The sequence below is a fragment of the Melanotaenia boesemani genome, chromosome 12, assembly GCF_017639745.1.
Source record: "Melanotaenia boesemani isolate fMelBoe1 chromosome 12, fMelBoe1.pri, whole genome shotgun sequence".
Taxonomy (NCBI): Eukaryota; Metazoa; Chordata; class Actinopteri; order Atheriniformes; family Melanotaeniidae; genus Melanotaenia; species Melanotaenia boesemani.
In genome coordinates, this window is record NC_055693.1 from 14,511,431 (window position 1) to 14,528,912 (window position 17,482).

General features: G+C 37.9%; 1 protein-coding gene across 5 annotated transcripts in view; it reads right to left on the reverse strand.

Moving 5' to 3' along the window:
* myo16 (myosin XVI) overlaps positions 1-17,482 on the reverse strand; it is a 123,448-nt gene that overhangs the window by 8,666 nt on the left and 97,300 nt on the right. Inside the window, exon 35 of one of the 5 annotated variants that reach the window (XM_042001832.1) lies at positions 12,520-15,799. The exons of 3 other annotated variants lie outside the window; for them this stretch is intronic. In XM_042001832.1, coding sequence (XP_041857766.1) covers positions 15,629-15,799 — 171 coding nt within the window. In that variant the 3' untranslated portion in view covers positions 12,520-15,628. Of the gene's footprint in view, positions 1-12,519; positions 15,800-17,482 lie in introns of those variants that run through there. One more of the 5 variants, XR_006012248.1, reaches the window with a different exon arrangement.

Here is a 17,482-nt window from a genome sequence, read left to right on the forward strand (position 1 = left end):
CGTCGTGTTCTCTTTCTCATTGCTTTAATTTCTAACTAAAAGCTATGAATGAAAATCCATATGAAATATATATATATAAAAGCAGTTTCCTCCATGCTCACATACATTCTCATCAAACCAATTATTTAAATGTCACAGTATAATCTAAAAATTTTAATATTCATGGAGCTTGTTTGGAGCTCTAGGGTTCTAATATATATATATACATATATTTTTTTTTTTAGAAAAACATGCCTCTTGGGGGTGTTGGTATTTAAAAGCACTTTTAAGATGACATTTATAAGATTGCTCATTTCCATTTTTTATTTAATGAAGCAAAGTTAACTTCTGCTACAGAACCAAGATTGTGTATGTATCATGTTTCGGAGATATTGACATAAATTAGGAGGCTCACCAACTGCTGTCACTTCTAACTTGTCCAAATAATAATGTTTTGTCAAACTCAATTGGCATCACACTGCAACACACTGCATTTCCTTTACATTGGCTTCACTCTAGTGTGGATAATATTTTGCTTCCTCAGAACGTACATGATGATTACAGCTACCTTGCTAACTGACTGCAACATGCACACCAACTATGTGACAGCTGAGCATCAAACTGAGCTGCATTCAAGCACCATAAAGGATTTTGGTGCCGTGTCTATTTAAAATGCAATAGATACATTTATGAGTCATCAAACTGATTTAATATCTGCACTATTTTGCACATAGATTTGGCTTGTCATCGATGTTGGAGCTGCTGGATGGGAGCATATTTTGCTCCAACTCTCCGTCGCTTGGGCCAGGGTCCTACAGATTTGAGATATTTATCTGTTGTAACACTTGTAATTCAAATGAAATGGTTCTCCAACAGCTTGTCATGTTCTGCCCCAGCCTCTTGATGACCTATGAATTTGAGTCAGGTGTGTTGCAGCAGGAAAACATCTAAAACCTGCAGAACACTGGCCCAAGAGGTCTGGAGCCAGTCATCCTTGCTCTAACATGTATATTCCTTTAAGCAGTGATTGTGCCCTTTCTTTGCAACGTGCATGTTCCAAAAGCATTAAAACACTCATGTGAGATGCAGGATTATGAACTGAGCACTATATACAGGCTGGATGCATCTTTTTGTACTTTTAGGACACAAGAAAATGCTAATTTATTTGAGCATAGAAGCGTTTTCTACTTTCCAACAGTCCATTTGGTCAAGAGAAGGCAGCATTGTTTTTGGATTATATTTGCATATGGATTCTTTTTTGCATGATCAAGCTTTAACCTGAATTTGTGGATGGGACAGCGAACTGTGTTTACAGGCAATGAGTTCTGTATTCCTGAACCCAGGCAGGGATTTCCAAGACAGAATCATATCTGCTTTTTAATGTAGTGCTGCCTCAGGGCCTGAAGATCACAGGCCTCTAATATTGATTTTTAGTTGTGTTGCCTGTGCACAGATATTTCTTCAATTTCTGGGAATCTTTTCAACAATGAAATATTCAAAGCACTTGTAATTTACATGGAGGAGTGCTGTTCTGGAATTGCTCCTTTGTTTTTAAATGCAGTTTTTTTTTTGCAGATTGCTGAAACTTTGCCTTTAGTTCTTGAGGCTCTGTCTCTCTAAAGTGCTCTTTTTATTCTATACTAATTATATGGCTGACGTGTTCTCAGAAAATCTAAGTAACATGTTTCTCAAGCAGTTTTTTTCCACATAAATTCCCTGCCTTTTTTAATGTCTCATTTTCAGCATGGATTTTTTCCAGTTATTTTGTGAATGAAATGTTTATTTATGGGATTTGCAAATTGTTGTATATTGTTCTTGCCCACATTTTAATTAGTATTCAATTTATTTTGGAATTGGGATCTTAAGCATCCAGAAAACAAAGCAGACATCCATGATATAAAGTGTCCTTTTGGTGCTATGTGGCAATACTGATTTGAATGCATGTAGATTTGCATTATTATGTCCTTTACGGTCCTAATGCTTAATAGTCTTGACAGACGCCAAATGCAAATTGCCTGTAGGTGGCTCAAAGGTAAATGAGGATGGGCCAGACAGCTGGTTGTAGCACTGCTCAGTGACTCTTCTTTCACCCATAGAGGGAAGCTAGTCATGCTAATTAAGTTACTTATACCTCGTAAGTAAGGGAATTATGAGATTTAATTGGGTGGTAAATGGTAGATTAGATAGTTAACTTGATTAAAAAGTGTTGCAGCACTAAGTGATGCTAATTGGCATTTTAATTTGGGGGAGGGTAGAGAAGAAGCAAACTTAGATCTTTTTTGTATAAATAAATATGTGCTGGATCAAACGAGAAGTGTAGGACTCTTCTCTTCCTCCCCACATTTATCTTTTTTGTCTACCTTCGACATTAGGAGTATAAATGTGTGGTGGTGCAAGGTTTTCACTAATCTTTCATTTTATTACTGACAGCAGAGATAAATGAAGGAAAAAAGCTTGGCCACCACACAAAGAAAAGGCCCTTGGGACAAAGCAGAGAAGCATCTGACATTTCTCTTCTGACCGGGCTGAATTGCTTGCAGAGCTTTTTAGCCATTCCAGGTATGTTACCACAAATATCCCTTTTCCAAATTTGAGAATGCATGATAAATCTCACCAATAAATGTACATGTTCATGGAATCGACAGATATTTACCAATAAATGCCCTCTGTTGCTGGTTGGAATGACATCAACTCCTTTCATTATCACTCTGCATATAGCAAACAGCAAACAGCAAATTATTGTGTGTGGGAGCAGAGCTAGTTGTTGTTATTATGACATTTAGCAAAGCAAAGTAAAAAATGTTCTTTAGTGAAATGACCCAAGATTCAGCCATGTAGCACAATGGTTCTAAAAGGTCCTCCAGTTGCCATGGCAACAATACACAGGTCATTGACATAATTTCAGAGGGTTGCCAGGAATTTCAACTTCAGTTTTTTTTGTTGGTATCATTTAATTCTGTGGCAGATAACCTGGTTCCTAAAGCCCCTGCTGGTTTCTTTATTGACGTTTAATGGGATATCATACACAGACTACAGAGATCAATAGTTTTTATTCAATTCTTTTTCAATTTCTCATCAAATATTTGTGAAATCAACACTCCAGAGGTCTGTGTTTGCAACTGCATTAATCACACAACTGCCACTGATTCCTTCCTCGTGCTTCTTTGTGTACTTTAGCTTACATCCTTCTGTATGTTGTATATGTGCATATACCCGTGACCATATGTCACTGGAAAAGTGTGTCTCAGTCTGTCAGACGTTTCAGCGGTATTGAGCTTTGTTAATTGCCCTGTTAATTAGCTTCATTAAAGACAGCACCAGACAGTCTCTGCTGACTGTCTGCTAAAAGGAGCACAGAAAGAAGATGATTCAGCTGCTGTAGACTAGATTCAGGGGGCGGGCAGACAGGATTCATTTTGTGTTGGAGATCTGCTGTCAGTGATTTATCATGTTGTTTTTCCTTTTCTGAAAGCAGAAGAGCATTATGGTGTGTCAACATTAGAGTGTTAATTGGACATTTATCAAGCTGGAGGTAAAAATTTGCATTAAAGGTTAATTTATTGACTGTGCATGTTAAGACACTAACACAATGCTTACAATCACTGTGGCTTCAGATGGAATTTAACTATGCTTGTCACAGAAAAAAAGTAAGAAAAATACAATTGATCAAGTACTGTGACTATGCTAAAATAGCTCAGTTTCATGAAACATTGTGGAATCATGACACACTGTATAATGGTCTTCCCAAGATTCAAGACTACCTCCCCTACATTTGCATATCAACAACCAGTCATTTTCAAGAAATAATGGTCAACAATAAAGTCCAAAAGACATAAATATAAGACCATAATTAAAAGAAGAAATACCTTAAAACATCACTAAAATAATAATAAATAAAAGAAAAATGGATACAAAATCATCCAGGTTAAAATGTCAGTTGATTAAAAGACTGCTGTCACAATGCAGTAGCCAGATGGCTGAAGCAATAACACACTTGTAGAAACTCATGCAAAGCTGAACATTATTCCAAAGCATCGACTAGTGGATAATTGATAATATTAGACACTATATAATAAAGGTCTTAGCAATATTAGACTGGGAGAGGGTCAAAATATTGCAAAAATCTAAATATATATCTAACATTAGATGATGCACTAAAATAGTATTCTTAAAAATAAAAATGCAATTCAAATTATTCAGAATTAACACATAAAAAAAGCCTACTTTTGGGCACCAATTGGGAAAAATTCCCAGCATCAGATCCCACCTTTGAATTTTAAAATGGCCTGACCTTTCTGAGAATATTTAAAACCTAACTTAGCTCATACAATGTCGGCTCAATTGCATGTGATGAAATTCTGGCCAGACAGCAGCTCATCACATGTTTATTATTAACTTATTGATCTGTCAACCTGACTAATCTCTGAAAAGACTGAAGGTTTCTCTTTAATCAGCAGCCCAAGATGTTCTCTACAAATGACACAAACTCTACACAGTGGCATTTTACTTTTTTAAATTTTTTTTTAATTCAAATTAAACTGCTGTGCCTCTAAGCTTAAATATAATCCAACAGGGCTGCAGTTGATGTGGGGATAATAAATTAGACCTGGAACACATACATCATGGTCTAAAATGTTTAGCTGGCAGAAGATTTAAGAAGGTATATACATGAAACACAATATAATTTCTTAGTTTCTCAGTACCATGAAATTTCCAGGAAAAATATTAAAGAGTTAAGATGTGGGCCATAAAACCAAAGCATTAAAATGTATGATTAAAGCTGGAGTCCTGCTCAGATAAATAAAATCCTCTGTAGGTTTGTCACATCAGCAGCAATTTAAACAAAAGTGCACCCCTTCAGAAGATGATTTAGGTATTGTCTTTTACAGTTGATAATGTACAGATGGGATATGAGATGTGTGAGTGCAAGGGTCATCTCATGCCAGTTTGTCTTCTCAAATGCTGCATAGGCTGATTTGATGTGATGGATGTGTCTGGAGGGACAGACGTCAAAGTCGTTAATTGAAAATTGAGGCAGTGTTGAGATGATATTGATTTTCCTATTGAACAGTGGGCAGTGAATGGAGGTTGTGCCACTGCAAGAAATGGGTGAGGAGGTGAGCATGGAACAGTCATGGGGGGGGTCAAAGTAGGATGGTCAAAATAAGATGTCGGGGGAGGAAGAGCAGCAAGGGCAGCCATAGGTGAAAGGTATATTGAGGGTGGACTGCAAAGTGGGGTTGAAAATGGGACATTATGGGGCCTTTAAATGCTTGGAAAAGAGCAACCATCTTTCATGTATATTGCAGGAATAACCCTAAACCTTTGGCTGTCATTAAGTCGGTGAATGCTCACAGCTGAGGGAGCAGCCGTTCAGACTTCTGCCTTTTCTTCACAGCATCGATCAGACTGGAGCTAGCTGGTCCCCAGGCTGTTTACAAGTCAACATAAACCAACCAACCCTCCAAACTGTGCTAAAATAATCAATAGAGTCGGGAATCCTGTTTACTCTTGTGTTTCAAGGCCTTTGAAATGTATCAGATTGAGGGTCTATAACAGCTTTCATATGCTCCCATTCACTTGCTTTTTTCTCTGTTTTAAGCACAAGCACACAGACACATAGACAAACAAGACAGTATGTCATTCTGTCTTGGGTGGTGGCCTTTCCAACTAACCAAGCAATACGATCAATACTTTACCTCTTCCTTTCCACTGTGCAAGCTAGAAACACTAGTTCCCACACCCATCCACCTTCTTAGGAAGTGCTGAACTTACAGTTCTTTGGAAAAATAACAATCTGGTTCCACCTGGAATGAGATGGTATAAACATTTAATACAAATACTGATTGGAGACATCATTTATTTGTGTGTCTGAATGGCTCCAGTCCAAAATACAAAGGGGAACTTTTCTGCTGTTTCTAGAGCATTAAATTAAGACATGTCTGTTATTGAGACTACCCTGTGCGTTTGACATCCTCACACCAAAAGCGTAAAGCTAAATTCAGAAATACTGTTGATGGTGAAAGATGAACAATGCAAAAACCTCAAGTACAAATCTACATGTATTTAATATTAAACAGAGGCTGGCTGAAATAATACATTGCAACATAAGAAATCAGATACCTAAACTTTACTATCTTTTGAATCATCTTCTCCTGGTTTTGGGCCTCAGCTACTGTCACACCTTCAGATGTATAAAAATAAAATGATCTAAGTTTTAAATAAGGATGCAGAAAACATATACATGTAAAAGTAATTTGTAAATCCAAATGGAATAAGATAAGTCCAATGAAATAACAGAATAAAAGCAGCAGGTAAAGCAGTTGATTATCCAGGCTGTTCCCTGTCTGCCAGATGTGATTTACTGAACAGAGAGATGGAATATGGCAGGAAAGATGTCCCGTATCTGTCCGTGCGACAGCCGAGCTGTCTCAGTCTGTAGGTGGAGAGGGTTGTGATGGAAACCAGCTTGTTCAAAGACCTCCTCTCCAGGTAGAGGAAATTCTCTCCCTCTTGAAGTCTATCACCATCTCTCTTCTTGGTCACATTCAGATGCAGGTGATTCCTGCTGGTCCACTCTACAACTCCACAGGTAATGTTAGGTTTGCACTGTAAATGGCTAATGACAGGGTGACGTGGGCTCAGCATGCATTAGGACCAAGATCCTAACACTTAAACAGCGAGGTGGAATTTTTCCATCACTTATTTAGCACATATTATTTATAGATGAGGTCACACTTAGCCTATAGCCTCTGTCCCACAAGTTTCAGCCAATCAGTCCCAAAACTGCTTTTTTTCAATCAGTTTAAAAGAAAAAAAGTTTATTTAGAATGAGATTTTTTTTTATCTCATTCTAAGACTAAATGTTCACCAAAATCTGAAGGCCTTGTAAGTTTTATAGTTTTATAGTATGCAGTATTTTATAGTATAGCTTTTTTTATAGCTCTGTTTTTCTTTGCTTTCTGACCTTCAAACATAAACAAGTACTAATAACAGACAGCACACACCTTGGTACAAACTGCTCTCTGAAGTATCCCTGAGGGGGGAATCAGGAGAAATAGAGTATAAGGCAAAGGTCACCAAACACTTCCAGTGGCCCTAAATGAGAGGATGGTGCAGCGTGTTTGATTCAAGGCCCACTGGTGTATCATCAGGGGGCCGTTTGGTCTAAATCACCTTGTTGCCGTCAGCCCCTCCTCCTCCCATTTAATGGCGGATCTTTTCAACACTGAATAAATAATAGAATGGCTGTGCTGATACTTCTAGTTACAGGGATTAATTAGAAATGAACCCCCTCTACAAATAAATACTCAAATATACAAGAACACTAACTTTGATCCTGTGTTAATACTAAAATGTTTTGTTTTTTCAAAAAAAGAAAAGAGACAACGTGTTCAGCTCATGGAAAATAATAGAAACATACCATATTGGTGGTGATACTGAGAAATTTCTTTGTACTTTTAAAATATCTGGTCATGTTTTTTTTTATTCCTGTAATGCAGGGGTAGCCAACGTCGGTCCTTGAGGGCACCAATCCGGCAGGTTTTCCAGATTTCCCTGCTCCAGCACACCTGACTCAAATCAAATGGATCCAACAGCCTATAAGGATCTCCACAATGACTTGTTAGTTTAAGTCAGGTGTGTTGAAGCACGGAAATCTGGAAAACCTGCTGGATTGGTGCCCTCGAGGACCGACGTTCGCTACCCCTGCTGTAATGTATTTAAAAGAATTTGAGACAATTGCAAAAAAAACAAAAAAACAAAAAACAACTAAAAAACAAAAACAAAACTAAACAAAAAATGATAAAAACCCTAGTGCAACATCTCAAAATGTGATTGACCTTAAACATGGGAAGTCAGTACTTTTTAAAAGGTTTGTTCTAGGAGAAGTAAACTACTGAGTTCTGTGTTGCCATCAAATTCAGCAAAGATGCAGCAGGAAGTGAAAGACACCAGTCTGTCACAGGATGAGGCCATAAAAAAGAAAGAAAAACTTAATTTCCCACAAAAATAAACAAGTCCAACTGTCAACTAAATGCATGAGAAAGTGCTGCAACAGATGTTGAATTTCATGTTCTGATTGCTTTGTTCTTAGAGTCCTCACATCTGCCCACTAGCTGGTTTCTACTCATCCTCTGCCCAAACAAGTAGCTTATTTATTTTGGCATGTGTCCATGTGTTCAGTATTTTGCGTAGTATGCCTTGAAAAATATTCCACGCTATAAAATAGTTTTGATTATATATGCTTCTTACTAACTTTCAAGATCAGAAAAATTCTGAGAATTTGTTTTTCACAAGAAACAAGACTGAAAACAGAAACTGAACTTTGGTGATGTTCATGCCTTCAGGCAGTATTAAAGAAGACTTGATTCTGTTGTGGGAATCACTGCATGGTTGGAAGAACAGTCGTAAAAAATAGACTGCCTTTGTGTAAAAAGGATGAAAATTATAAGAAAGAAAGAAAGAAAGACGAAGTAGACAAGGTGTGAAAACTGTCTCACCGAGTGTTGTAATTAAACTAGATTTTACCCCAGAATTTAATAGCTCTGCATACATCCATCCATGCATATTCCCATTCACCAGGTGTTTACCGTGCAAAGCGACTCATCTGCATCTTTAAAAAATATTTTTGCACACATTCACACATGAAGCGTGATATACAGCTAAACTAAACCAGCTAGTCTCTGCAGGTGCTGCCTGAAGCATCTGAAACTTGTTACGTCTTCCAAACATCAGACTGGCAAGCAAAGGGTTTCTCACCCCCCATAAAACTGGCAATGACATAATGACTATGCTTTTTATTTACATAATCAAGCAACACTTCCAGATTTATAGTCTTATGATAGAAAAGTCTTTGTATTAGTAAATTTCTCCAAGCGTGTAGCTCAATAAGCTGACACTAATAAATTTATTGTATCTGTTGAGAAGAGCCGCAAATTCACTGTTTACTCAATTTAAATGTATTATAATAAATCCCAACAGCTCATTAACATTTTAAGAGCAACACAAGTGGTTTTCTATTCCACTGTGTGAGTGGTTTCTTTAAGTGGAAAAGGCAACTCATTTGCTTTAACTTGTGATAATGATGTGCTGATTTTACAATGCAGTGATTATACAATAACACCACAAGCATCAAGTGTAGTTCCCTATGGGCCCAATGATGATTAAATCAAAATGAACCTAATTCGCTGATAGTATTTAAAACGTACTAATTGTAAAAACAGATCTAAGTTTAAAAACTAAAATCTCTTCTCTTTGAGTCTTTGACTTTCTTTCTGTCTACTGTCCTAAGCGAGCACAAGACGTTGGCCTACAGTAGAGAGAAAAAGATAGTTTCTGACATGAAGAAGACACCTTCAGCAGAAACAGACTGGACTAGGAAAGTCATCTGCTTTGGCTTGTTGGGGGCTGAGAGGACAGTGATTAGTCAAAGAGACTCCTCAGTTGTCAATGTAACAACACCCATAATTTTTGCAGATCTTTAGCCAGACTTGTCGTAGCTTCAGGAACAGCTCTTTGGACACTATTTGCATACCAATGAATATAAATTGCACTTCTAAGACAGTGTGGGTCTGGTTATGATGTTTTTTTTTTTCTTTTCTTGTGATTATAGATAATCTCTGTTACACAAACAAATGTGGGCTCACCCCAAAAAGATTTCAAAAATGTCTGTACTCATTTGATTACACAGTCTATTGGCCACTTTTGTGTCTTGTCTCCACCACAACATCCCACTGTACTGAGATTATAAAAGGCTAGGTAGACACTTCCATGCAACATGAAGTAAAGAGGTGTTAAATGAGAAGATTCAAGCTAAAACAAGCTGTACCATACATGGACAAATAGTTTTGGGTGTTGGACTCAGCTGCTATCATTGCACTGGGTTTCCGGTTCAAACTGGATTTTATGGTAGTTTCTTGCAGCCAGGCTGTTTTTTTTTTTTTTTTTTTTTTTTTTTTTTTTGCTAGTTTCTGAGCTGAAAACTAAAGCACAGGGTCACCAACAACAACAACCTATTGCTGAGAAATGCTAGTGGGATAATCTTTGCCTGCTGCTGCTGTAATATCATGTTAAACAGGCTGTTGAATTACAAAACCCTGAAACTGAAATCTAAATCCTGACACTAGCATGATATGATTCTCATAATCTTGTCATTTGTGACATTACTATAAAGGACTTAACACAGTAGTGGCTTAATTGAAAATGCATTGAAAAGTGAGGAATGAGCTGCATGAATGTTTTATTTCCCAGCACACACTGTACACGCCCGGCTGCGCATGAGTCAGCACCGTTTAGTAGAAGCAGTTTACAGTGACACACACTGACACATAAACTTCAAACTCGGACTCCCACACTCAGAGGTGACGCCTCCCACTGACTACTGCTTAGAGCAAACATTCCCATCAGTGAATTAATTATGTTCAAAGCAAACAGATAACCGACTTGAGCTTGTCTCGACCTGATTTAGAAAAGAAACCACCACTGATTAGTCAATACTTAGTAGCATGGCCTCTCATCCTGGGGGCTGTCACTTTGCCTTGGCATAATGATAGGCAAAACATAGTCTTTTACACAAGACCTGAGTTTATAGAGGAGCCATATGTAGAAATGTAAATGTACTAATCATTTACATTGTTCTTATGCAGACTTTATTTAAATTAGGTAATTGTATGGAGTATATATTATTCACAGTGGGCAAGTGTGTGTGCTGATCATATTTCCTTTATGCAAATGACATGAAACAAGGGGAGTTCAAACATCGGATGGTAAGGAAATATAGTTGAGTGCAGTTCTTATAATTTTCATGTGCTTGTGTATATTTCCACTTTGGAATTATTTCTATGTGCATTTGCTCTTTTCATCCTACTGAATTGACTATTTGGTCCAGAAAATATTCTCACCAGTTTTCAGCATTAGTTCACGACACCACGGTAAATTTGAAACAGTTCAAGTACTGGAGCAAAAGTGTATAAATATTTGGGAATTGGAGACATTTTTATAAAAAGTTAATTAGATACAAAATAGTTTTCATCACTGCAACCCACAGATGTCTCTAAACAATTCACTTCCCTTTTTATTGCTGCTGTGTGAGTTGCTGATGAATACTTTGCAAACTATTTATTTATTTATTCTTTATTCTATTCTTCTGGGTTGTTTTGGGTCAACTTTCTTACATTTGGCTGCATCTTGGCTGACAGCACACCCATGTTCGCTTGACATTTATCCCACTGCTTCTGCCACTAAACATTAGTGACCATGTGGTGTTGGGAACTGTGTCCTTACACAGCCTCCATGTTTTATAAGTCAGGTAATATCTGACAGGGGTAATGAGATGAGATGATCGAAGCTGTTGATCTAAGCTGTCCACAAATTTTTCTGTTACAGGTTGATTTTAGTTCAATTGATTCAATGAATCCAGAACTGTTACTTATTTATTTAGACAAATACTTTTCCAATCTTCCTAGTCTTTAAAATCAACTTTACTGTAAACAACCCTTTTGCTATTTTCAAATCGGTTAAAGTTTTAACTAATTTAGCTGATCAGTACAGTCGCACTGTTAGAAACATATCAAAGCCCTTGCAGAATGCAATTTCACTTTTCAAAATCTGGTACTGCATCATCCAACATGCAGCTCCAACTTATTCAACAGCCACCAGTCTTAAGCAGATGGACAACAGAGGTCACTGCTTTATAATTCACACACACTCAAATCAAAAAGTGTGTGCACAGACACACAAAAGCGTGACAATCTGTGTAGAGCCAATCATCAATCATCTGTGAGCCACTATCTTGGTAAATCAATCAGTCAATCAGACAGAAATTCCAATATTCCTTACTCAGTAATACTAGCAACAGGACTGGGTTTTGTTGATTCAATGAGGATTAAGAACTGGAGGTCATGTTGGCAGCTGATGTCCTATTAGAGGACAAAAGTTTCTACCAAATGCATAGAATAAGTGGTGCAATTTCATAGGAAAACTGGGTATTCTTTAAACGTCTAGTACATAACCTGGAACAACCACTAGATGTTCTGCTACAGCAGCAGATCTCAGTTAAAAACAAACAGAGCCAAAACACTGAGTGCAACCAAATTTAGTCCTTTCAGCATCTCATAGATCAGATTAATTTGGGAAAAACAGAGAAATGTGCAGTCTCAACCCTTTTTTTATGTGTGTGTGTATGTGTGTGACAGAACACATTGTTCATTTAGTAGAAATAAACCTGGACATTTACTAGGTCTGTACTGCACCATGCAGACTTGCGCAATAACATGAACATGTGGCCACATGGACAACCACAACACGGAACTCAACAGGATGGATCACAAATCACACAAAGGACTGAATGTCACAGCGCCATGCAGAAAGTTGTTTGCTGATGTTTAGTAATTAAATTTAACACATCAAATATTAAGTAGGAATGTAGGGATGAAGTAGCAATAGATATGGACATTGTTGTATTAAAATGAAATCAGCTAAAGATCATCCTGCCCTTTGAACCCCTCCTTTTTTCTCTTTTAGAAATACAGAAATACAGGCTTTGACACAGTTGTGCTTTATTGCTGTACAGATACAGTATTATAAAACATTAGGTTCATAATCATGAAATATCACCATCGTTTTTTCTTTCCACAGACACAAACATATGCAGATTAAAATATAATGTATGTCATGTACAAAAGGAACATTTTAAATAAAAAAAAACAACACCACTATGAAAGGCAGTGAGATACCTCTTTTTATGTGCAGAAATATTGTCTCTCTCTGTAGGAAAACAATAAATGGACTGGGGACAACAGAATGGCCATTCTACACTGACTGTAGCACCAGAAAAGCTGATCTCATAGCAGTTGATTTATAGATTCCTGACTAACAAAGATGAATGACCGTAATCTGCCTGCTAGAGTTCGGTATGCTTATGACAGACTGAGATAATTCATCAAGGTTTGCATGGGATGGTGCTGATGTGTTGGTGGCCAGTTTAAGGTGGACGATGAGTGTTTGAAGAGACAAAGAAGATGGTATTGTGATTCACAGTGTGGTAAGAAACAGTTCTTCACATTGGATAGTCTTTATCTTTTAAACATGAGTGTGTTATGGAGAGGCCCAGCATACTGATCATGCAAGGTAAAAAGTGCTGATATGTCCTCATTTGATGAGTTATGTGTATACAAAAAACTGCACGACTAACCAGAACTCCTATCATATGTTGTCTTTCAATGGCATTGGCAAGATTGACAAGTCTATATTTGTTCCTGTTTTTATATTATATATTTTAATCACAGTTGACTTTGAATTTTTACATGAAAATGCTTGATGCTGTTCTTCACCGCAGTTTTCATGCAGTGCTAATCAAAGCACACAAAAGGCATAAATAATGGAGTAAATTAATCCTTTATCAGTATCAACTAGGCTTAGAAATGAACTGAATGCAAAACTTCTGAGGACATTATTCACATTAAATAGTTAGGTACTTCTTAGATACAAGCACATGTTCTAATAGGTTACAAAGGGATTCAATGCGATCTACAGGTAGTGGAGCAAAAGTTTGCCTTTCTACATTCAGGCAAAAATTAAGCTCAATGTAGTGCACCGCCCCTCAAACTTCTCAACAATGTTTGTGCATCTGTACACACAGACACCAGATTAGATTGATCCTGCAATGGTGTTGCTAATTTGTACGGCTGAATCAATCAGACACATTGTGGGTGATCAGTAGGAATGAGAAATCAATTAGAGCTATTGATACTTTGTGGCTCCAACAATTCAGACCAATCTTTAAAGATCAAACTGCTGCCCGAGACACACCCAGCCCATCACAGAGGTCAACACAACACCATGTAAACATTCTGCAAAAAAAAACCAAAAACAAAAAACAAACAAACAAAACAAAACAAATAAACAACTATACACATTTTGAACATCTGGCTTGCATCAGAAGAATGGAACAACAGGGTCCAGAGGGCAATCAGCAATTAATATTAAATAGAGTAGAATTTCATAGCCGTATAGTCATTCTAAAAAGAAAAAAAAGATATTCACATTTTAAAATAAACCTCTTTCTCATTACCTCCAACATTGCATCGAACCCAAAACATTCTTCAGTATTATCCTGCACCTCCTCCTCATCCTTCATCTTTCATTTCAATCTCATGTGCTCTTCTGCTGTAACAAAAGCTGGAACTTAAAACACCAGTCACTATTTACATTGTGGTTACCATGGGAACACCCGTAAAGCTGGTTTTATCCATTAGGGCAGCTGGGTGGGGGATCAAATGGGAAAACAACAGGTCTGTCTGTTGGGGTTAAATGAGGAAAAGAAAAGATGACCGAGGACACAAAGGGTTAAAGGTGACTATGAGGACGCACCCACAATGGAAAAGTCTGTACAATAGTCAAGTTCATCTGTGTGTGAGCTCTTCGGAGTGACAACAAACACACAAATCTGTTTAAGTTTCGACTTGATGAGAGTTGGATTGCTACTATAGATTTGCAGACAGTTTTTTTTCTCCCTATATTGTAACAATATACTTCCGATCTATTCAGAAACAGTCCATGGTATCACCACTGAAGTGAAGTAACCGCTATAATTTGGTCTTTTATGTCAGTCTGTACATATATGAGTAGGAGAATACTGTATACATCAGTTTAAAGTTGTAATGTCACTTTGGCACAAAGTTTCACGATCACACATGAACTACATACCTGTCAGCTAAAGCTTTGCTTTTTTAGCTTTACATTTGTACCATAAATCATAGCAGTTTGTTGGATCCTCTTCTAATAGTAAAGGTAAGTGCAACAGTTTGAAATTTGGCCAGAGCGTTTTATTCCTCAAAGGCTGTTAGTAATGAGGAGGAAGAGAAGTGCACCTTGGGTTGATATTGAGGTTACCCTGACCCCCTGGTTGCTTGTTGCCAGGGCTGTAGTAGCACTTATGGCCCAAACATGAGTGGTTTAGTAAGCGCTGTGTCTAAGCCAGTACAGTTATGCTAAACATCTGGAGGTTTTCAAAGACGTTGATTCGCTTGTAAACTTCAGAAGGCTGAGACTATGCTGTGCACATTTGTGAACTTGTGGAAACATCACAGAAAAGCATATCAAGTATTATGAGCACCATGATTTGAGGGAGGGGGAGGGCAGACTCATTCAGTACATCATGAATGGCTTGAGAAGAGGCCAACTCAATATCTGACCACCACAAAATACTGCTGCTTTGCTCTTTAATTCAGCCTCCCGTTATTGGACATCATACTTTTTTTATCTCAGAAGAAAATAAAAAATAGTCATGTGATTTTCATTAGTTGTATATATGTTTTTTTTTGTTAATAAAATATCTGCCCATGAAATAACACCCAGATCCATAGGAACGTCTGTCAGACTTTCACACATTCTTCCCAGAATTTTTATCATAAAGTTTGGGGCATCTCACTGTCAAGTGCAAAGAAGAGAGGCAGGATCCTCAGCCCAGAGACTAGGCTCGTCATACGTGGCCTAGGTATTTAGCATAGTCCACGGGCAATGAGGTCATTGGCCCACATTTAAAATAAAAACAAAACAAACACATTAGGAGCAAGTGCGCAGTGTGGCTGAAGATACAGAGGAAGGAAGGAACTTCCATTGTCCATAGATGTAATTCTTTCACGCAACCTCATGGAGAGGCCTTTCTATTGGTCCAGAGCAGTGTGGGGGGCAGGGGTGGGGACTGAGGTGGACGGTGCTTCCAGTCACTCCGCCCCTCACACTGCACTCGCCGCCAGCGCAGAAGCTCCCCCAGGGCAGTGCTCTCATCCCCGTTGGATAGACGTAGCCTCTGGAATACCTGGGATAGAAAAGAGTGGATTGGGATTAGAACTAGAAGTGGAAAAACACACATGGAATTATCAAATGTACTTGAATGGATTATTGATATGATAAAGTTATGACTCATGAGTAGTGGAGAAGGGAGAAAAAAATTGGGGATTATGAATTAAACTACCTTTGACATGTAGTCATTGAGTAAGCAACGTTAAAATGTCAGGAAAAAGGTTCAAAAACATTCTCATTGTGTTTGAATTAGAGAGGACCACTTGCAAGAAAAAGAGAACACAGCTTTGTCTGATTCTTCAGCTCTGGGAAGATGCAGAACTTCCGTGTGCAGAAAGCACCTCAAAGTGGCTCTTCTGTTGCAAAGATCTAAACCACAGAGGTTCTCACACACACATGCACAACAGTCTGTATAGAGCACATCATCAGTCATCTGTGAGTCAATATCCAAGTAAATCAGTCAGACAAGATATCCAATCTCCTTCAGTCAGTAAAACCAGCTACAGGGCCAAAGCCTCGATGATCCAGGCCAGATTGGAAACTAGGGGTTTGTAATGTTGGCAGTTGATAAGCTGTTAAAGTACAAAAATATGTTCCTTCATATTCAGAGAGTTAATTTTAAAGATAAATCTGGCATTGATCCACGTATAAAAAGAATGTGATACTCTTAGTGCGTTTGCATCCACACCTGGCATTAGCAAGCATCTTGGGTTATCTGATCACAAGTGGACAGCATCAGTTTACATGTGGCATTAACTTGCACCACACTGCTGAGAAACTCGCGTCAGTTCACTTCAACTATACAGCAACTTTGTCAGTACTTTTATGGGCTTTTCAGACCTCCTCGCTGGATTTTATTTGTCAAAAAGCCCCAAGTGATCCATCTAGCAACTTCTCAAACAGTTGACAGCATAAGTCAACGGTTTTTCCAGCCGCTTGTGAAGTGTCATTCTTGTGGTTGCATTAGAGAGAAAAAATAAGAATACATATATTTAGCTTTATGCATCTGCAACATAAATAACATAACTTACCCTTACCTGCACATTGACTGATACTTATATATAAGTGGCAAGCTGACCTTAATGTTTTAAACATTTGTTGCCACAGACTCAAGCGTTCATTTGCGGATTTCACTTTTACTGTGAAAAGGAACAAACTTTCTTTTCAGGTAGCCACTCTGATCAACTTCCTCCAACTTTTGGATAAGTCCCCAGGACTTTTTCAATCTGCTTCTTTACCTACTAGACCTCTGATGGAATCAACCTCTCTCAGCTTTGATCCTCGAGGATCAAGGTAGCACATAACCTACCCAAGGCTTCAAGAAGCAGGCCTCACCAGAGGAAAAAAGCCTGGTAACTTCAACTTGCTCTCCCCAATCTCCGGGTCAGACTGGAGATATCATGGCTAATCATAATCAGCTTTACTGTAAGAAAACTGGCCATTTATTTATAGTTTGCATCAATTAATTCCCTTGAGTTTGTTAAAATTAAGGTTAGTTTTAGGCAAGTTATGTTATGGTTAAGAGTTGCTTATGAGGTCAGTGTTTGTATCGATAGCCTTCATTATCTGCGCTGTGCATGTCATATATGTCAAAGATTGACATGCACAGAGACAGACCCTCCAGAAAGGTATAGTTATTAGCTCTGGAATTTCTCCAGTGGTGCCCTGTAGGTAATGTTTTACATAATTAATTTTATTA